Source organism: Myxocyprinus asiaticus, chromosome 19, assembly GCF_019703515.2.
Source record: "Myxocyprinus asiaticus isolate MX2 ecotype Aquarium Trade chromosome 19, UBuf_Myxa_2, whole genome shotgun sequence".
Classification (NCBI taxonomy): Eukaryota; Metazoa; Chordata; class Actinopteri; order Cypriniformes; family Catostomidae; genus Myxocyprinus; species Myxocyprinus asiaticus.
Window position 1 is genome coordinate 37580245 of NC_059362.1, and position 23142 is coordinate 37603386.

General features: G+C 35.7%; 1 protein-coding gene across 1 annotated transcript; it reads right to left on the reverse strand.

Annotated features, from left to right (window-relative positions):
* Nucleotides 1-703: 703 nt before the first annotated feature.
* Nucleotides 704-17780, reverse strand: LOC127410201 (zinc transporter 2-like). The gene is made up of 8 exons (XM_051645337.1): nucleotides 17690-17780; nucleotides 12498-12706; nucleotides 11063-11209; nucleotides 10790-10943; nucleotides 10449-10668; nucleotides 9723-9828; nucleotides 6751-6885; nucleotides 704-5002 (listed from the first exon to the last, which is right to left on the reverse strand). Exons 1-8 carry the CDS (start codon nucleotides 17767-17769, stop codon nucleotides 4857-4859), a joined length of 1197 nt encoding a protein of 398 aa, XP_051501297.1. The 5' UTR covers nucleotides 17770-17780; the 3' UTR covers nucleotides 704-4856.
* Between the last annotated feature and the right edge of the window lie 5362 nt (nucleotides 17781-23142).

Below are 23142 nucleotides of genomic sequence, written 5' to 3' on the forward strand. Positions count from 1 at the left end.
ATTTCAAGGGGTCCCAGCTAGATTAACACTGCTGTGTTTAATCAAACGAGATTAATAAGCAAGCTTATTAATAGTGCTGCAAAATACCCATAATGGATTCCAGTTTGGTGTATTAATTTAAAGAATTTCCTATCGATACCAAGGTCTAGGTAGGGTTAGTAGTTTTGGGCTCTGATTCATCAAAGAAAGCATTTTTAGCACTATGCACATTAGTGAGATGCATGTTAATATAGGGTTTTTTTTTTCTTCCCTTTTCTCCCCAATTTGGAATGTCTAATTCCCAATGCGCTCTAAGTCCTCGTGGTGGCGTAGTGACTCACCTCAATCCATGTGGCGGAGGACGAATCTCAGTTGCCTCCGCGTCTGAGACTATTAATCCGCGCATCTTATCACGTGGCTTGTTGAGCGCGTTACCGCGGAGACGTAGCGCGTGTGGAGGCTTCATGCTATTCTCCGCGGCATCCACGCACAACTCACCACACACCCCACAGAGAGCGAGAACCACACGTTATAGCGACCACGAGGAGGTTACCCCATGTGACTCCACCCTCCCTAGCAACCGGGCCAATTTGGTTGCTTAGGAAACCTGGATGAATATAGGTATTTTTAAAAAACACTTCTTGTGTACTGTTTACATATCTGTTTACAGTTAGAGGTAAGTGTATATTTTTTATTTTCTTAGATGAAATGCTTTGGCTATTTAATATTTACTACTACAATATAATGAGTTTCTACTTGATCTGCATGATTTTATTACAGTATACAAAAATCTTAACAAACACATATGTCACACATATCAAATTAAAGGCATGTAAAAATTAAATATCCATCATAATTTCCAGTTATACTGAGATTTTATGTGGTCACAGAGAATAACTGTAAAACATTTACACACAGGACTTTTATAGACAGATTATACAATAAGACATTTACAGTATGTACACATCCACAAATCTGAGGCACACAAAAATAATTATGTAGATTATTTAGTGTCCACAACAACATTGACGTCTTTCAACTTATAACACAATACAGAAAAAGTCATTAAAAAAAACATGACCAATGAAATTCCACCCTACACTGCTATCAATTTTGAAGCCTTCATAATGTGATTGAGTGCACCTGCCTCTAAAACGGATTTTGGATTCATCATGTTATTATATAAGGTCATTTTCAACCAAGCTGTCTGCAATATTGAAATTGAGGCTTCTTAATCCTATCATTCTGACTAGGAGGGTATTTTCCACCCTTAAACTGTGTGAATATAAAGTTTCATCACATCGAAGGAGCGATTTATTTATTTATTCTGTTTCATTGCAATTTAAAGGTGCACTCAGTACTTTTTTCCTCATTAAAAAAGTTAAACTCCTAAAGACATGAATTGTAATTTTGCAATATATGTAGGAAATCATGACCACTCATTAAAATGAAGACTCCAGTCATATCAGTGACCTTATAAAAGCTGTTTTAAGCCCTATTCGGACGGGATTAGTTTTCCGGACATATGTCCGTCAAGTAATTATTACTGTGGACGTCTGTAATATTTACCGTTAATTCACATAGGATAAGCGATGTCTGTAAAAATCGCAAAGATGGGTGTGTCTATTGCTTTAAACACTGCTGTCACACGTAACTAACCTATTAGAAAATGTATACTGGGATATCTGGCTAAATACAACATAACTGTTGACATTAACAAGCCTGTAATTTACATTACACTCTTGAATTAAAAACATGGACAAACACATTATGTAATTTTACCTTCTGAAATGTGGAGTTCAACACAATTTCCTGCACTCACCCTGCTCAATTCATAAATAAATAAATAAACACTCAACATGACAGCATAAAAAGCTTGAGAAAAACATGCATCAGTGCAAACACAACAGCCAGCGTTATCTGAAGTTGTGAAGCACATCTTACATTGTCTGGTGTCTTCTCTTGACCAACATCTTGTTCAGATATTCGGAGAACTTAAGAAACAGCAATATTTAAAGGGCTCATGGACTGGAAAATGCAGATTTACGGGCTTTTTATTAACATGTCAATTCGCACTGGATTAATATTATCAGGGGTTATTTTTACAGGCCGTTTTATAATAGGTAAAACACACTGTAATTTTTACCGGTGCGGGAACACGTAGTCCGTAAAAAGTCAGTGAAAATTACTGACATGACAGGATTAATTACTGAGAAGCTCTGGTAATTATTACATTACCCCACGTCCCCATATAAAACTAATCCTGTCCGAATAGGCCTTTATTCGACATGGAGAGGGTCCGCACATGGGGGCTGCCATGTTAGAATCACATGACCAGCAGAATACTTCTCGCTTAATCTTAGTAACCGTCCTGTTATCTGACACTTTCACTCATTGATTAAAGTAATCATGGCTGACTGTGAATACTAAATTTCTGAAACTGAAAACTATTGATTTTAAATGATGCTACATCCAAGCCGCTAGGTGTCAGTGTAAGTCCAAGAGGACACAAAGACAAAAGTTACTGAGTACACCTTTAATAATCTTTGATAACTGATAGCTTCCCAAAGATGTGAGGTTGCATAAGATAAAGAATCTTAGATGTCTAAAAATGCAAGTAGGATTTATACCAGAAATCTACACAGTAAGCTACTGTAAGACCAAGTAGGACATACCAAGTTTACCATGATTTCGCCAAGTCAGGATTTTTTATTGGCCCTGGTACTACATTTAAATCAGCCAATCAGATTTTTAGGGCTAGGGTTGGGGTTTCAACAACATTTATATCAACCTAACATTTCACTGATTTTAGGGGTAGTAAGGGATAGGATTAGGAGGACTATGTTAAACAGAAATGTTGCACTAACAACAAAAGATGTTTATCAAGAAACACACCTTACTAGACAAAATCAACCTCAAAGACATCCAGAATGGCTTTAGATCATGAGGGACTGTGATTTTGCCAAGTAAGACCGATGTTCTGGGATTAACATTTTTAATTTGTTCTGGAGCAACATTTCTGTCAAAGAAGCAAAGGCAAAACCCTTACCCTAATCTTGCTGTAAATTACCCCCTAAATCAGATGCAAAAATAGGTTTATATGAATGGTGAATAAGCCACTAACCTTTTTCCTATGCCTCGAAAATGGTTGATAGAGTTGTTCTAGGACCAACAAAATTGTTAATCCAAGAACATGTTCTTGACAAAAATCTCCATAAGCTAACCTCCTGAGTTCTGGAGAAATATGTAGAGTCATTTATTCCCCTGTAAATCACTGTGGTCCTTCCAAATGTCATTTTTAATGCAGGGCTTTGACACACCAACCCAAAAACTATATCAAAAATATCAAATATCAATGCTCATGCATTTGTCCTTTCATTTTATCATTTGTTCACTGTCTCTTGGTTTTTATAAATGACTGCGATATTCACATTTATTAAATATATATTTATTTATCAAAACAAATATAGTCAAAATATAGTATGTAATAAAGGACTTTCAGTGAGATTGTGAGGTCCTTGGGCCAATCAATTATGGAAGTGACTGGCCATTTAAATTTTACAGTTAAAGTTGAAAAACAGAAAAGCAATCATGCAAGCAACTTGACTCGTAAGAGTAATAATTTTACCCCTTTCACAACGTCACAGTGCAGATCACAACAGCTACATTTTATCAGTACACGCAAGCTTTAAAACACATAATTGTGTGACATGTCCTTTATTGGTCTTTAAAAACTCAAATGATCTTGTTTTTTATCAAATGCATGTTTCTGGGCTTTAAAAACATTGTTTTTGCCCAAATAAACAATACTCTATTTGATGTCATTCTAAAACTATGTGCTTTATTGTTTTATATAACTGCCATGACCTCAGTGGAGAAATGTGAGTGTAGAACCTCTTTGCTGGAATGTTGTAGTCATTGGGGCAGTGTGGTGGCACCGAGATCAGAGATGGAAATCCTGTGCAAAACGTGAGTGTGTCTAGAGGCAAAACTGTGTCAGCACAGACAACAGCTGGCCAGTGCCTGACGACATGAGTTTATGGGTGGGTTTTTGTCTCCACTATTCATCTTCAAAAGCAAAATGAAACCATGTTTAAAACCTGAAACAACTCTACTGGCCTCACTATCACAGCCAGTGAGGAAGAACAGACTTCTCTTAAGTAAATCACCTGCAAGCTAGTGTAAATAATATTGTTCCGTCAGACATTAGTGAGAAATCTCCAACAAAATCCATAATTACACTTGAACAGAATCTTTGTTTAGGCCCTACAACATGATGCTGCAGTTTGGCAGACATTTGCATTGATTAGGGAGCCACACTGTCAGCAGGGGCATAATAAACCCCATTCAAATTGTTTTTAAGGAAGTCACGTCAATAGCCATTTTTTACCCTCCCAAGCACACAGACAGGCAATTACAGTATACTCGTGCTTTAATGTATGATGCCTGCCTAGCAAAACCTTGCAATGCCACAATAAAAAGCCCACAGTGATGCCACCAGCCCTCATATTTACGGGCAGCTGCTCTTTTCTGTTGATCTTTGCATATGTGACGATAGTTCAAATATTACGATGACTGCATTTTCATTTTTTGGGTGAACCATCTTCATTTTAAGCTATTCTTCCCAGTATTTCTCCCATAAGCCTAGGCATTTTTGACACTGAAGATGCACTTTTTAAGATGGCACAGTGTAAAATATATTTGTATTTCCTTGGTAATTAATAGAAATGTATTTGGCATGTACAGTACATTTTTATAATGTAGATGATATACATTTGCACAGTGTTTCCATTTCTGGCTTGGACCCTCTATGAAGCTTAATATGTGTGCATACATTTTATGCAGGCAGCCTGCTCTCACCAGTACATTTGGAGAAGTTAGTCTAATGGATCCTGGCACTGGGCGCAGTAGATCATGTCTTCAAAATAAGGCTCCACTTGAATGGTTGTGCTGTAAAAGCCAAATTTGGTCTGAAGAATTTCAGTGGCTTCCTTTAAGACACTCTGAGGGTCAGCATCCTCCTCTAAAAGGGGAAAAACAGGGCTTAGTTTGGACTTAAATAGATAATTACCATCACTGTGCTTGAATGTTCATATAGTTCTAATATATTTACAATGAACATGAAATGTTAAACGGTTTATGGTCATTATCAGGAAACGGTGCTATTTGCACCTGGCAATTTAAGTTATCATTTTTAAAGACGATTGTCTAGAAAAGTTGTGGTGTGCCTAATTATAAATCACACATTATTATTAAACAAAAATTATAAAGGGATAGTTCACCCAAAAATGAAAATGCTTTCATCATTTACTCACCCTCATGCCATCCCAAATGTGTATGAATTTCTTTCTTCTTCTGAACACAAATGAAGATTTTTAGAAGAATATATCAGCTCTGTAGGTGTAAGTAACTCTGTAAGTAAATGGATACCAAAATTTTGAAGCTACAAAAAGCACATAAAGGCAGCATAAAAGTAATCCATAAGACTCCACTGGTTAAATCCATATATTTAGAAGTGATGTGATAGGTGTGAGAAACAGATCAATATTTAAGTTTCTTTTTGTACTATAAATTCTCCTCCCTGCCCAGTAGGTGATGATGCACGAACAATGCAAATCGGCAAAAACTAAAGAAAGCGAAAGTGGAGATTTATAGTAAAAAAGGATTTAGATATTGATCTGTTTCTTACCAACACCTATCATATCGCATCTGAATATATGGATTTATCCACTGTAGTCGTATGGATTACTTTTATGCTTTTATGTGCTTTTTGGAGCTGCAAAGTTCTGGCCACCGTTCACTTGCATTGAATGGACCTACAGAGCTGAGATATTCTTCTAAAAATCATTGTTTGTGTTCAGCAGAAGTCATACACATCTGGGATGTCATGAGGGTAAGTAAATGATGAGAGAATTGTAATTTTTGGGTGAACTATCCCTTTAATAATCTCTTTCAAATACATTGACAGAGATTATTCCAAATGTTCAGGCTTTAATGTCAATGCAAAAATGGCTAAGAATGGTCTTAGCTAGCAAATACTGTATCACCACTCCACTTCACCTTTTTTACTGTCAATTTTTACTTTGTGCCAAGAAAAGAAAATCTGTAAATTTATCACTGTGATTTTAAGTTAAAACATTGAGCTTGACTAGGTCAATATAGGTGTTACCAAAATGAAATACTAATAAAGACTGTAAGAGTAACTTATTTCTGTTTTAACAATGTGGTCAAAAATACTTTTATATATATGGTGTTGAAAAGATCAAATCATTGTTTTTGTACTAGCATAACAGGGTTAAACAGAAAGTCTAGTAACAACCACCAAGAAAATTGTATTGCACACTAAGCAAAGATTACAGTATAATGCAAGGTTTTTGGGGTAACACTTTACAATAAGTTTGTATTTGTTAACATTAATTAATGCAATAGTGAACGTAAATAAACAATGAACAATACTTTTACAGCTTTTATACATTTTAATTAACATTAATTTCTAATAATAATCTTATACATTTTTTTTTTACATTTAAAGTTGACATTAGGTAATGCAATATGTATCAACATGAACAAACAATGTACAATCCTATTTTAATAAATTAACCAAAAATAATAAATGCTTTTTTTTTCTTTCCATTTTTAGTTAAAATCAATAAATCAAAATTATATTAAATAATACTTTAAATAACAAACGGACAACAAAATAAACAATGAGAGAATAAATAAACAACAAAATAAGCATGCTGTGAAGCAAATGTCAATAAATAATCTTACCAATAGCTATGTGAACAGACAGCAGACTCTGGCCTAAGGTGAGAGCCCACAAGTGTAGACTATGCATCGCCTTCACTGCCTTCAGAGAGAGTAGCACGTCCTTCACGGAATTAAACTCTATACCTTTGGGTGCCCCTGAACACCAACACATGACAATGAGTTTACATGGATTCATTAAGGAATTTATAGATTCACTATATCACAAGTTGAATTTAAAAATCAAATGAAAATGGGGGAGACTGGGGCTAGTTGTCACACTTTTTACTCCAGTGAATATTTCTCAGGGTAGGTTTATTTTTGAAAGTCAGTTTCTTTAAAGGCACATACCTTAAAGTTTTTGATACAAAAAAAGCCATTTTCACCTGCTGACCAATTTCACCATTACTACCCCAAAAAAATACAGTTCATCGAATGTTGTCACACTATATGGGGTAGGTTGTCACAAATAAATGCCTGTCTTTAAATCTCACCTGCATTAAACAGCCTTTTAGCTAAATTTTAAATGTAAAACAATTATGAGGCATAAAACGTTTCATAAAACAACAAAAATGGAAAATTTAATGAGAAAATAATATCAAAACATTGCTTTAGTCAACAAATATTGTAACTGATGAATTGTATAAATTAATGGCATTTAAAACATATGTGACAACATGCACCGACCTGACTTTCTGCTGTTATAATATAGTTGACCCTTGCCTAAATATATGCCAGTGTGATTTGATTATGATTCCATTCAACAAATTAAATAAACATCACAGAAAATGCGGAATCAAATTATGTACAATTTAACCCTTCCCCCCAAACACCCCCACCCGGCACAAACACACCCCAGTGGTCATAAATATAAAAAAAAAAAAAACCACACGCACACACAAAAAATAAATAAATAAAAAGCATATTTTCAAAAAACAATCAAATTGCACACACATATTTAAAACTAGAGATCCCTCTCCACTACCCCTCCCCGAAAGCCTTCCAAAAAGGCCAAATATCTGCCCCATTTTCTATCAAATAACCCCAGATTTCCCAGCCTTCTATACATCCCTTCCTCAAAGGCCGCCACCCTCCCCATCTCCGAGCACCACTCATGAAATGAGGGTGCTCCAACCGACCTCCAACCTCTTAAAATAACCTGTCTGGTGATCGTGATACTCGTTAGGACCCAACTCTTTATGTGTTGATTCTCAACTTCGATGACCACCCCATCGCCCAAAATACAGAGTCTGGGGCAAAGTGAAAGCCGAGTGCCCAATACATCACATATAAGACTCTGAACTTTCAACCAGAACTCCTGGATCTCAACACACCCCCAAAAGACATGAGTTATGTCTCCAACCTCTGATTGACATCGCCAGCAGGTGAATGTGTCTTTAAGACCAAGCCTATACAATCTGGAGGGAGTCCAATAAAATCGATGTAAAATCTTAAATTGCATAAGGCGAACCCTTGCATCTCTAGATGCAGACTTGACATTTTTTAGGATCCTAGCCCACACCCCCTCCTCCAATGTCAAGTTTAGATCTTTCTCCCATAATTTTTTGAGAGAATTCAAAGTTCCATCCCACAGACTCTGTATTAGCAGGGAGTAATACACTGATGCCTCATGACCCTTCCCAAAAGCAGCAGTCACCACTCCCAGAGTATCTGCCGCACTGGGGGGGGGGTGCGTGCCACTCCCAAAAACAGTGCAGATTAGGTGGCGCAGCTGTAAATACTTATAAAACTGAGATCTGGGAATGCCAAAATATTGAACCAAATTTTCAAAAGGTTTCAATACTCCACTCTCATATAGGTCACCAAGTGTATTAACCCCCATCACAATCCAATCTGACCAACAGAAAGGGGACTTATTAGTACATAGTTTAGGGTTCAGCCATATGCTCGAGGCTACTTTTAAATAAATAACAGAATTAAACACTCTGGGTACTTTTGTCCATATTGAGTGCAAATGCAAAATAACAGGGTGCGACTTAACCTCTCCGGCTAGTTTAATTGAAAGGCTTTGCAATGGCGAGATGGGGCAAGAGCTTCCTTTTCAATACAAAACCAGGAAGGGGCTCTCTCGGGTGGAAGCGACCAATGAGCTAAATATCTAAGACCGAATGCATAATAACAAAACAAAATCTTGGGTAGGCCTAACCCAGCTTTGTCAATCAGCCTATGTAACTTATTGAAATTTAACCTGGGACGCTTACCATTCCAAATGAAGGACTTCGCTATGCTATCAAATTGCTTGAAATAAGAGAGGGGGACATCTACAGGGAGAGACTGTAGCAGGTAGTTGAATTTTGGAATACAATTCATTTTAATAACATTAACCTTCCCAATCATCGATAAGTGTAATGAAGCCCACCTGTCCACGTCATTCAAAAACCTTTTTATTAAGGGATCAAAATTAACTCTGACTGAATCAGACAAATTTGCTGGGTATAAAATTCCCAAATACTTAATTCCCTGTTTGGGCCACTGGAAGGCACCCGGCTGGAAGGCCATTACTGGACAGTATGCTGTCAAAGCCAAAGCTTTGGATTTAGACAAATTGACTTTGTATTCTGAGAACTTGGAAAAGGAAGAGTTAATAATTCTGTGGAGGCAAGGCATAGATCTAGTAGGGTCGGAGACGAATAATAAAATATCATCTGCGTAAAGCAGAAGCTTATGCGCCACACCTCCAGCAATCACCCCTGATTTGATTATGCTTAAGTATTTCTCCATAAGCTACAGTATAACAAATATATGATGACTTTGGAGGGCACAGATATTACTCTGATTTAAGAGGCTTTTGAGGTAGGCGTTTGAAACCCAACATACCAACCACACAGTTGCACCATTGGACATTTGATTCCAAATCTTATTGTTATACGGAGATATAGCCCTTGTGACAACTTGCCCTGATGAGTGTACATATACAGTATATAATACATACAATAGTATAGACTATAGAGTCAATTATTCAAAGTGAAAATTACCCTCCATGAGAATGCGGAAGACATCTCTCAGGATGGTAGTGGTGGTGCCCAGGACGAACACAGAGAAGAGGAAAGTGCAAATAGGATCGGCTACTTTGTATTCTGGCTGCGTTAGAAGGTTGAGAGAGAACAGGAGGTACTGATGCAATGAAGAGCAGAATCAGATGCTTCTGTGCAAATGTCAAATTGCATTAGACTACAAATGACAGAAGTAACATTCTCCACTGAAGCGCTTTCAGGAGTAAAGGAAAGAAATCTATGTTCTCTTATTTATCAAGGTGATTTAATTCAATCACTTTTTGAGAAGAGACTTTATTGAAAATGATACATTTTTGAATATGTATCCAAATATTTCTGATTATACTTTAGTTTTTAGCACCATTAAACAAAAATTTTATGATTTTTATTTTAAGACTAGACAGAACTCAAACACAATCTTTAAAGTGATAGTTAACCTAAAAATCTAAATTCTCTCATCATTTACTCACCCTTATGCTTTTACAGAATGTTAGCCTTAGTCACCATTCACTTTCACTGCATTTTGTTTTTCATACAATAAAAGTAAATGATGATTTATGCAAAGATTCTGCCTAACATCTCCTTTTCTGTTTCACAGAAGAAAGTCAAACGGGATTGGAACGTAATGAGGGTGAGTAAATGATGACAGAATTTTCACTTGAGTGAACTGTGCCTTTAAGTTTTTTAATGTTAAACATATTAATTTACCCTGAAGTAGATTATAATGGCTGCCACCAACACTCCAAAGCTCTGTAACAGATCCCCCAAAACATGAATAAATGCTGCTCTGACACTGGTGTTCCCCTGGCTACCAAGGATGCTGTGGGAGTGGCCATGGCCCACTGAGCTCATCCCATTCTCATCAATCTTGTGGTAACCTGAACCGTGACTGTGGAAAGTGGTGGAATGGTGTAGAATATATGCCATTCTGTAATATAAACCATAAAGTAATCAAAATCATATCAATTTAACACAAGATTATTGTCTAAACTCTTTAAAAAAAAAAAAAAAAAAAAAAGCTGTTTGGAATGCAGTTTCGGTCAACTCACATGATGTTGACCATGACAGCACAACCTGAGGTTACAACCATCACATGGCCTTCGATCTCATAGTCATTTTTAACAATCCTCTCAATGGCGAGGTACAACAACACCCCAGTCACGATCCAGATGGACAATACAGATATCAGTGCTCCCAGAATCTCTGTGAATTTATATAAGACAAATATGGTGTTCCATCACAATAGGATGTAACAGAATCTCTTAGAGTCATTGATGGAAACCATTTTGGTCTGGTTTCCTGAAACTCTGGGCTGGTCTTACCTGATCTGTGCCAGCCAAAATTCATCGTCTTTGTGGGTGGTCTTGAGGAGATCCACAGTGAGAAAAGACTGACCATCATACTGCCAAAATCGGTCAGAAGGTGAGCTGCATCGGTCATGATGGCCAGACTGTGTGCTAGATAGCCACCTGCATGGAAAGAGCAGCAGAAAAAGGAAGTGAGAAGTAGACGGAGATAGTGTGTGGTTGAGCCAGTGTTGTTGTTTAGGGCTGGTTGGGATGCTCAAACAAACAGAGTAATGTTTTGATTGCACAAATGAGCCACAATACAAAAATTGCACACCTCAGCTTTAAGGTCTAATTTGTTTTTAGGATTTTTAGAAAGCTTACACAGCATAAATATTCTTTAGTTTAAAAAGGAAGGATGAATCACAATTATTTTAAAATTGTGTCCCTGCATTGTTGGTGCTGACTTTAAAGAAAAAGTGCTTTACAGGCTGACAGGCTTATCACAATTTAATGGATGAGTCAAGGATTGGTTAAAATGATTTTGTGCCACAATGGCAAATTGCTTAATACGCCATTTACTTTAAGTTGCAAAGAGAGCATTTATCTTGTTGGAAACAACCCTCTACTTAAGCACAATATTGTAGCACTGCCTCAGCTGAAGTTACAGTTTTTAAAGTAGGTTGTTTTGAATATAGCTAACCTATTATTTGTGAGTATGAATGCTTTTAAAGGAATATTCTAGGTTTATTGTGAAGTAAGCTCAATTGACAGCATTTGTGGCATAATGTTGATTACCACAAAAAACAAAAAAACAAAAAAGAAATTCATTTCATACCACATTTATTGCATTTATAATGGAAGTGAATGGTGTGAGTCATTATTTCAAAAGTATAGCCACAAGACGTAAACATAATTCGTGTTAATATGATTTTAGTGTGATTACGTTTTGAATAGCATTATCTGTGTAAAGTTATGTCCAATATGACAACTTCCTTGTCATGAGGACATGATGGCATTAAACCCTATAACCTGCCAAATACTGTAACGTGGGTAAATCGTTGATTTTATCACAATAAAATCATGTTAATTTGTATAATATTTATATCTTTAAGATATACTTTTTGAAGCAATGTGTATTGTAATGTTTAGGGACTGGCCCCATTCACTTCCATTGTAAGTGCCTTATTGTAACTGAGATTTTTGCTGTTTTTTAATAAACAAGGGATGAGTTAAAATTATTTGTTGTGCTTATCAAAATTCAGTCACAAATGCTGTCAGTTCAGCTTTACTTGTATTAAACCTGGAATATTTCTTAGAGCCAATTTAGAAACTACCATTTTGCGGAATGAATAGATATAGAATCCACAAATTCTTACACTTTTATTTTAACCAAGTTTAACAAAAATATTGCCTCCCAATCTAATTCAAAAAACCCCATTCTTTCTCTAAAAAGGGACCAAATTCTTACCTATAACCTCTCCAATCATGAAAACCAGACAGACCATGGAGGCGATGTAGAGTTTCTTCTTTGCTATGAGTTTCTCATGACTCTCCTCATATACTGCTTTTTTCCCATGGCAATGAGTTCCAACAGGCCTCTTCAGTTCAACAGCACCAGCCATATCATCATTTTCCAAAGGCAGGTTCGGGCAACTTTCTTTAGAACCTGAGAATTCACTGAGAACAAAGCATGCCGTTTTACTTGTATCAGTTTCATTTCCCTGACATTTTTTAATCTATATAACAAGTGATCATCCCTTGCATATCAAATGAACGTTCCTGGTTGCTATGTAGCCAATCAGGGGTTACGCATGGATTAATAAAAACAACGTCCTATCATGCAAATGGGTCATTCTGTGAAACAGGTGCTTTTAAACAAGGGTGATTTCTAAAGTACATTTCTGTAAGATTTTAAGCATTCTACCAGATAAGGAATGCCTTTAATTGTTAATAACTTGTATTGCATCATTTACAAAAAAAAAGTTAATATTGGTGGGATATACTGTAACTATGCATTCAGATAAATGACAGGGTTGATCTTTAGTCTCCTAACCATTTTTAGATTTGTCATGGCCATGACACTAAGGCACTTATTTGAAAGAAATTAATGGTAATATTTGTACAAATATCCAGTTTTCAGTGATCAGTTTTTTACGATAAAATCATGATAACAGTGTTGACAATACAAGACTGTCCCCTGCAGAAAAACCTAACCAAATATAAATATAATATATACATAAATACAGGGTTGGGAAGTAATGGAATACATGTAACGGGATTACATATTTAAAATACAAAATATTAGTAACACTCTATTACAGTTACAATTTAAATTTGGTAATCAGAATATAGTTATGTTCAGAAAGTATTTGGATTACATTTTACAGCATGTATTCTGTAATCTGGAGTTGAAAGCATTTTAAAAGTAACCCTCCCAACCCTCAAATAAATATATGTGTGTGTGTGTGTGTGTGTGTGTGTGTGTGTAAACCAGGTTTATGCGGTTTACGAGGACCTTTTTTTAGGTTACAAACTGGTAATTACAAGGGTATTATGCTATAAATGTGGTTTATGAGGACATTTCTAGTGTCCCCATAATTCAAATCACTTAAAAAAAACATACTAAACGATGTTTTATTGAAAATGTAAAAATGTAGACAGTTTTTTGTGAGGGTTAGGTTTAGGGGTAGGGTTAGGGTTAGGGGATAGAATTTATAGCCCGTACAGTAAAATCATTATGTCTATGGAGAGTCCTCATAATGATAGCTGCACCAACGTGTGTGTGTGTGTGTGTGTGTGTGTGTGTATTCATATATATATATATATATATATATATATATATATATATACATACACTACCGGTCAGAAGTTTTGAAACACTTGATTGAAATGTTTCTCATGATCTTAAAAATCTTTTGATCTGAAGGCATATGCTTAAATGTTTGATATTAGTTTTGTAGTCAAAATATAATTGTGCCACCATATTAATTTATTTCATTATAAAACTAAAATTGAATAAAATAAAAAAAGTTTTTGAAATTGATGACTTGGACCAAATAATAAAGAAAAGCAGCCAATAAGTGCCCAACATAGATGGGAACTCCTTCAATACTGTTTAAAAAGCATCCCAGGGTGATACCTCAAGAAGTTGGTTGAGAAAATGTCAAGAGTACATTTCTGCAAATTCTAGGCAAGAACCTTTTTTAACCTAAAAAATGTGCTTTATGTGGTAACATCTAAATTAACTGGTTATTTGATACAATAACAAAACAAATTTTAAGGGTTAGATCAGGAAGAAATAGCTCCTAAATGAACAATTTCAGGTTACCACTTTATACAGTGCATAAATAACATATAGTAAAAGCTTTGTCAGCTATTTACTAATTTTACTATTACTAATATTTTCTGACACACTCTGAAGAAGGCTGTTTGCCGAAATGCATCAGTGTGCAGTTACTGTTGTTTTTTTTTTTTTTTTTTTTTTTACATTTTTAATTGTCAATGTGACCAGCCAAGCAATAAGAAAGGCTTTTTAACTTTTGTACTAGAAGTGCCTTGGATTTTTTTTTTTTTTTTTTTTTTTCACTAATATTTACTTTGTCAGCTAAGTCATTAAGCCTATCTACGCAAACGTTAATGGTAAACTCAAAAGGCACCCGTTTTATAGAATTTCCCAAATTTCATCTCGTCTTGTTTCTTTATACAAGTTGGACATCTACCTTAAAAATGCGCACTAGTGTCTCGCCTGAGAAGCGCACAGCCATGTCTTTCTCATGTCATGAGGATTTAGATCAGACTGAGATTCAATCTGCCGTTGGGCCGTTCTATCTTGAGTGTTGATGAGAGAGACGCTATGATCGGGCTAATGGGGCGGAAAGCGCAATCTAGCTGCCCATGAGATAACCAGACTGTGGCGCGCGGCTGCTGAAAGGACGCGGTCGAGTGGAACAAGGCGTCTGTTTAATAATCCCACCGGGACACAGATATGATACGCTGGCTGTGCTGTTTTGTTTTTTTTTTTTTTTTTTGCATGCTTTTGTGCACATATATATGATAAACCAACATGAAAATTCAGACCGTACATCGAACTATATGACCTATAGGCTATAGCCTACCTCGTGATTGAGATTTGAGTCTCGTCTGCTCAGAATGAAACATGCTGTCGGACCTGTGGCAATGCAGTGGCGCATGAAATCAAATCTAAAATCATTATACACGCAATTGGATCAGTACTTTGCAATTTGTTGCGTTTTTCTGTAACTGATAGGCTCTAGTATATTTTTAGATGACTCAAAGGCTAAACTGTATACCTCGATCGCGCGCATTTGTATGTCTTATTATAAAAAATGTATTTTAATACATATCTCAGTGGAGTTTTAATACATAATAGGCTAATAATAATAATAAAAAATAATACATTATTACTCTTGAAATAACTAGATATTTATGAGATTAACCAAAACACGAGCTATTGCAAAGTGATAAAAACATCTCAGACAGAAAATGGCTTAAAAGAGAGCAGGGAAAGGTGTATTTTCTGAGATGATAGAGACAATGTGACTACTACATTAAATCTGTATCAAAAGCCATTGTTAGTTACAAGACTGGCAAGCCCTTTGTTTCATGACTGGTTAAAAGCTTGCATTTCCTTTCTTTTCTTCTCTCTTAATGAAAGAAACGGCAAGCATAGGATTTTTTTCTTCCAACAAAACAGCATGCTGCCCAGGTTACAATGTCTACTTCGATAACGACTTCCAGGACAATCACTATCTCATCTATCCTTATTTAATGTCCCTCAACATTTGTTCAGGTGACCTGCTGGTACCATCCTCTGAAATAACAGCCTTGCTGTTAATGTAATGTGTCACCAAGCTAAATAGACGTTAAGTGACTAAGAGATCCTTCTGTATCTTGGTTCAGAAGCATTACAAAAAGCTTTTGCCAGATTCCATCCTGAATTTTCACGAGTTCTCCCAACACAGTCCAGCTAATGCAAAACAGTATTCATTGCAATTCACTGCACACAACAGCAGCATTACTTCCAAGGCAATATAACTGAAAACCTATGTGCAATTGCACAGTGATCTGAGCATATACTTATTTAACTTGCCCCTGCTGTGTTTTTACTCTGTCGCACAAGCAGTTTGCCAAATGAGTTTTAACTACGCGATTCCTTTAATCTCTACTATTCCACATTTTTATACCACACTTACTTTCACACGTGGAAATATGACCTTTATGTAGGCCTATGGGTTGGTTACTATGAAATATTATATAATGGCAGATATAATAAAACTGTATCTGACATGTAGTACATTTTCTGTACGATTTCACCTTACATTTCAAACCCACCATTGTTGTTATTATATTTCAGTACTGTCCGGCACACATTGATCTAAATTTCGTTTTATTCATGATAAATCCTGACGAATTATCGTTCTAAGAGCAATACTCTCATTTAACTAATTAAGGCGCTTGTATGCGCCAAAATACCGAGTTTTTCCTCTGACGTTGACTTAACAGAATCGAAAATGTTTTTGCATCAGTGTCTAATCAGGAGTAATATATATATATATATATATATATATATATATATATATATATATATACATGTATGTATATGCATATATATATGGCGGTTTTTTGAATAGGCTACGCCTCCCGTGTATCTGTCCATGGTCCTGAAAGTATTATCTCTCTCTGAACTTGCTTTAAGGATCATTTTAGTAGGACAAACAGGAGAAGCGTATGAGAGCTAAGATGAAGACGATAAAAAATGTTATACCTTTAAAGTGTCTAAAGTTATGATTTTTATCTGAGTAACATTCGTGTTTAACCTAAAACACACACACACACACACACACACACACACACACACGTTGGTGCAGCTATCATTATGAGGACTCTCCATAGACATAATGATTTTTATACTGTACGAACTATATATTCTATCCCCTAACCCTAACCCTACCCCTAAACATAACCCTCACAAAAAACTGTCTGCATTTTTACATTTTCAATAAAACATCGTTTAGTATGTTTTTTAAGCGATTTGAATTATGGGGACACTAGAAATGTCCTCTTAAACCACATTTATAGCATAATACCCTTGTAATTACCAGTTTGTAACCTAAAAAAAGGTCCTCGTAAACCACATAAACCTGGTTTACACACACACACACACACACATATATTTATTTGAGGGTTGGGAGGGTTACTTGCCTTCAACTCCAGATTACAGAATACATGCTGTAAAATGTAATCAAAATACTTTCTGAACATAACTATATTCTGATTACCAAATTTAAATTGTAACTGTAGTAGAGTGTTACTAATATTTTGTATTTTAAATATGTAATCCCGTTACATGTATTCCATTACTTCCCAACCCTGTAGTTATATATATATTATATTTATATTTGGTTAGGTTTTTCTGCAGGGGACAGTCTTGTATTGTCAACACTGTTATCATGATTTTATAGTAAAAAACTGATCACTGAAAACTGGATATTTGTACAAATATTACCATTAAATTCTTTCAAATAAGTGCCCCCCCCCTCCCCCACCACCACACACACACACACACACATTTTAACTCGTAATAGAATCAAATATCCAGAATGAAAATAAAACAATACAACCAAGCCTACATATGCTTACCTGTTAAGCTTTAAGGAGTATATTTTGGCATTTCTTTCGTTGATGAGATGCGATTTCTCTGAAGTCGGTGGATGATCCATGGTCCTGTGCAGCCTCAGTGGCCAGTGAAATAAGTTAAAGAAAAAATAAAGCGAAGTTAATATGAAAAACTAATTAGTTTTAAATTAGACGGTAAAATAACAATTCTTCCAAGCCATTTTCAAAGGACACACGAAATTAGTGAAAACACCCATTGTAAGTCCCGAGCCATAGAAAAGAGAAAAGGCGGTGTGCATTCAGTAATTCCGATGCTGTATGCGGAGCCGCAAACTTGGTTGTGGATGAGATCAGATGGATGTGGTGCAGAAGCCTCAGCAATCCAGTTAGCGAATTTACAAATCCCACTATGGGGAAAGCAACACCAATTTTGCCATTGGAAAGTAACAAAGCAACGTCATCGGGAACTAATTAATAATTATGAGCTAAGGCTTCGCCATAGTAGGATTCGAAACACAGGTGGCAAAGCAAACTGGGTGCTAAAGGGGTGCTTTAGGGGTGCTAGGGGGTCCATGGAAAATTTCAGAGAAAGAAAAAGTGAAAAAAGAAGAAAAAAAAGTTTCAGTTTCATGAAAATTTTCTCTTTTTACATTTAACATTACTCAGATATTGTGTTAAAATAAATGCTGTCAACTTAAAACATAGGCTATATATTTTCCAAATAATAATTTAACAGTTTCTTTTGGCTTTAGAACTATAACAATATAGAATGCAATTATTTAAATTGTCTTTATAAGATCACACTTACATTTTAAATGGGTCTTTCCATATTTTAGGAAGGAGGTCTCTCACAAGGCAATCCTCATATTTGGGGGTCCTTGGCATCAACAGTTTTGAAAACCCCTGGTTTTAGTGAATGGAATAGCTTTTGAGAATAAATGAGTCTACTTCATGTTTGACACAAAATGTATACTGCGCAATTTTGGCTGCAGCGCTAAAAGGGGGCATGGATTGCAGTAGGAGAGAAATTTGACAAGTTCATATCAATTAGAGACAATTTGAAAACAAAAGTATAAATTGTTCACTTATTAATAATTCCCCCTTTTAATATGCAGTCATATTTCTGGAAAAAAAATAAGCAAGATGATTTCCAGAGGATTATAGCTACTCTCTTTTTTCTTTTGAACTCTGAGATACCCGGTGTACCAGAATTGCAAAATTTGTTTATGACAATTAAAAAATAGGCCTACCTATTATTTATTAAAAATGGTTGTAAAAAAAAACAAACAAAAAAACTGCACATCACCATAGCTGAAACTATGAACTGTATCACAACAACAGTATTGGTGGGGAAAAAAAAGCATATTGAATGTCACCACTTGCTAAAGTCACACAATAGTCACCTCAAAGATAAATGTGCTTAAAAATAAAGATTTTCCCCACAGTCTGATACTGTTTTCTGAAGTCACACAAAATGTACCCCAAAACAAAATATGCTTCAAGATATCAAGACTTTTATAATCAGTGGCTTCCTAAACAAATGATCAGCTAGGAAAAAATCTCTACGCTTGTGTCTCTGAGGTTAATAAGAACTTGCTGAGCATCAGTAGCCTTCATTAAGGGCATTCAGCACCAGCGATAAGTCCCAGACCAGGAGAGTAGCGGGGTGAGAGGGTAATACTAATTACATTTTACAGCAAGTATTCTGTAATCTGTAGTGGAATATATTTCAAAAGTAACCCTCCCAACCCTGTATATATAATATATGTATATATATATATATATACACACACACACAGTATATATATGTATATATATATATATATATATATATATATATATATATATATATGTATATGTATATATAATATATGTATATATATATATATATATATATATATATGTGCGTGTGTGTGTATATATATATACACACATATATATATATATATATATATATATATATATATATATATATATATATATATATATATATATATACACACATATACACACATATATATATATATATATATATATATATATATATATATATGTACAGGGTTGGGAGAGTTACTTTTGAAGTGTATTCCACTACAGATTACAGAATACTTGATGTAAAATGTAATTAGTAACGTATTCTGTTAGATTACTCAAGGTCAGTAACGTATTCTAAATATTTTGGATTACTTCTTCAGCACTGGTAGATTTTTTCACTTGTTTTGACTATAAAAACTCTGCCAGTACAGTAAGACAAAATACACATGTTAAAAATACATTATCTGAAAAACCTAAATATCTTATGCAGTGTTGTTTCTAAAACAAGATAAATCAAATTGATCTTGTTTTAAGAATCTTTAGATATTTTTACAGGAAAACAATACAAAACGTATTATCAAGAATATGATTTTTGCCCTAATATCAAAGGTCTTACTAGGAAAAAAGAAGTTATGATCCAACATGAATTTTCTTGATAAAAAAGTATGATCGTTCCTGGTAACATGTGCATGTAAAAAGGCTAGAAGTAGCATTTTAGCTTTGCGTAAAGCTGACAATTTACACAAGGTTTATTTCTATTTCTTCTGCTACAAACTTACTTCAAACTTACTTCTCTGTCTGCTCGTATGAATGTAACATCATTAGAAAGTGTTTCACCGCTGTTCAAATGCACTTTGGATCGCATCATTTATATTTATAAATGTTTTCCATCTGAAAGGACTAGATATTAAATGAAACAAATAACAATAAAATGCAAAATAATCTCTTCAGTAATCAAAATACTTTTTTAATGTAACTGTATTCTAATTACCAATGATTTAAATTGTAACTGTAGTGGAATACGGTTACTTATATTTTGTATTTTAAATACGTAATCCCGTTACATGTATTCCGTTACTCCCCAACCCTGTATTTTAAAGATAATTTTGTAAAAAATTAAAATAACTTTACAGATCTTTATTGTAAAGTGTTTAAACAATATTTTCCATGCTTGTTCAATAAACCATAAACAATTAATGAACATGCACCTGTGGAACAGTCGTTAAGACACTAACAGCTTACAGACGGTAGGCAATTAAAGTCACAGTTATAAAAACTTAGGACACTAAAGAGACCTTTCTACTGACTCTGAAAAACACCAAAAGAAAGATGCCTAGGGGTCCCTGCTCATCTGCCTGAATGTGCCTTAGGCATGCTGCATGGAGGCATGAGGACTGCAGATGTGGCAAGGGCAATAAATTGCAATGTCCGTACTGTGAGACGCCTAAGACAGCACTACAGGGAGACAGGAAGGACAGCTGATCGTCCTCGCAGTGGCAGACGACGTGTAACAACACCTGCACAGGATTGGTACATCTGAATATCACACCTGCGGGACAGATACAGGATGGCAACAACAACGGCCCGAGTTATACCAGGAACGCACAATCCCTCCATCAGTGTTCAGACTGTCCACAGTAGGCTGAGAGAGGCTGGACTGAGGGCTTGTAGGCCTGTTGTAAGGCAGGTCCTTAACAGACATCACCGGCAACAATGTCGCCTATGGGCACAAACCCACCTTCGCTGGATCAGACAGGACTGGCAAAAAGTGCTCTACACTGACAAGTCGTGGTTTTGTCTCACCAGGGGTGATGGTCGGACTTGTGTTTATCGTCGAAGGAATGAGCGTTACACCGAGGCCTGTACTCTGGAGCGGGATCGATTTGGAAGTGGAGGGTCCGTCATGGTCCGGGAATGTGTGTCACAGCATCATCGGACTGAGCTTGTTGTCATTGCAGGCAATCTCAACGCTGTGCACTACAGTGAAGACATCCTCCTTCCTCATGTGGTACCCTTCCTGCAGGCTCATCCTGACATGACCCTCCAACATGACAATGCCACCAGCCATACTGCTCGTTCTGTGCATGATCTCCTGCAAGACAGGAATGTCAGTGTTTTGCCATGGCCAGCGAAGAGCCCTGATCTCAATCCCACTGAGCATGTCTGGGACCTGTTGGATTGGAGGGTGAGGGCTAGGGCCATTCCCCCCAGAAATGTCCGGGAACTTGCAAGTGCCTTGGTGGAAGAGTGGGGTAACATCTCACAGCAAAAACTGGCAAATCTGGTGCAATCCATGAGGAGGAGATGCACTGCAGTACTGAATGCAGCCAGTGGCCACACCAGATACTGACTGTCACTTTTGATTTTGATGTTCATAAAAATATTTACACATGTTAAGTTTGCTGAAAATAAAAGAATTTGAAAGTGAGAGGACGTTTTTTTTTTTGCTGAGTTTATATATACTATATATATATATATATATATATATATATATATATATATATATATATATATATATATATATATATATATATATATACACACACACACACTACCATTCAAATCTTTTTAATCACTATGATATTTTTGATCCTTATCTCCACCAAGGATGCTTTAATGTGAGCAAAAATACTACCAAAAAAATTAGTAATGTTGAAAATTATTATTAATGTTTGAAATAACTGTTTTAAAGTTGTATTTGTTTTAAAATTCTAATTTTACCCATAATGGCAAAGGCCATTTTCAGCAGTCATTACTCCAGTCCACTAAGAAAACACTGTCACCTAGTCCTTCAGAAAACATTCCAATGTTACTTTGTACTTTGAATTTCTTCTTTGAGTGCATTCAATATGTCAGCAACTGAAAAAGACACTGTATTGCGATTTCCCCACTTCATTAAAAAACACAACTCTTTTCGACTGTTCTAATAATAACAAGGATAGAAAGGGAAATTATGTGCCCAAATGCACAACAAGAAGACAAATACACCGGAGTTTGTAGTTTGAGAAACAGACTCCTCAAGTGTCCTAAACTGGAAGCTTCAATGGCCAGTGCAAGCCAAACACCAGTTTCATCTGCAACACTGAAGAGAAAACTCTGGTATGTTGGCATTTTAGGAAGACTTCTAAAGAAAAAGCCACATATGACACTGGCGACTAAAAAGAAAAGGGTATATTGTGCAAAAGAACTTAAAGACCGAGTGGTAGATGATTAGAAATGAGTAGGCTATCATGGGTGGATGAATGAAAGTTTGAGGTTTTGAGCTGTTGTTAGAAAAGTTTGATCGTACATGAAAACTGTCCTTCAAACCAATTACATCTTTGTAAAGTGCCGCAGAAATCATGGGATGAAACTTTACCTAAATCTTAATAAATTGACTGCTAGAATGCCTAAGGTGTCATTGCTGCAAGTGGACGATTCTTGTATGAACAGAAAGTTTGAAGTTTACAACATTTATTTCAATAGAAATAGTCATTTGTAGCATTATTTCTTTACTGTAATTCTTGATAAATTTAAAGCATCCCTGGTCAATAAAATTATAATTTTCTTTCAAAAAGAGTTGTGTGAAGAAGTTGGTTTTCACAAGATATTTTCATAGCCTGCACTGTACTTATTATTTAAAAACGTGCGCGCGCCATATGCTGCGATCCCGCCACCATGAT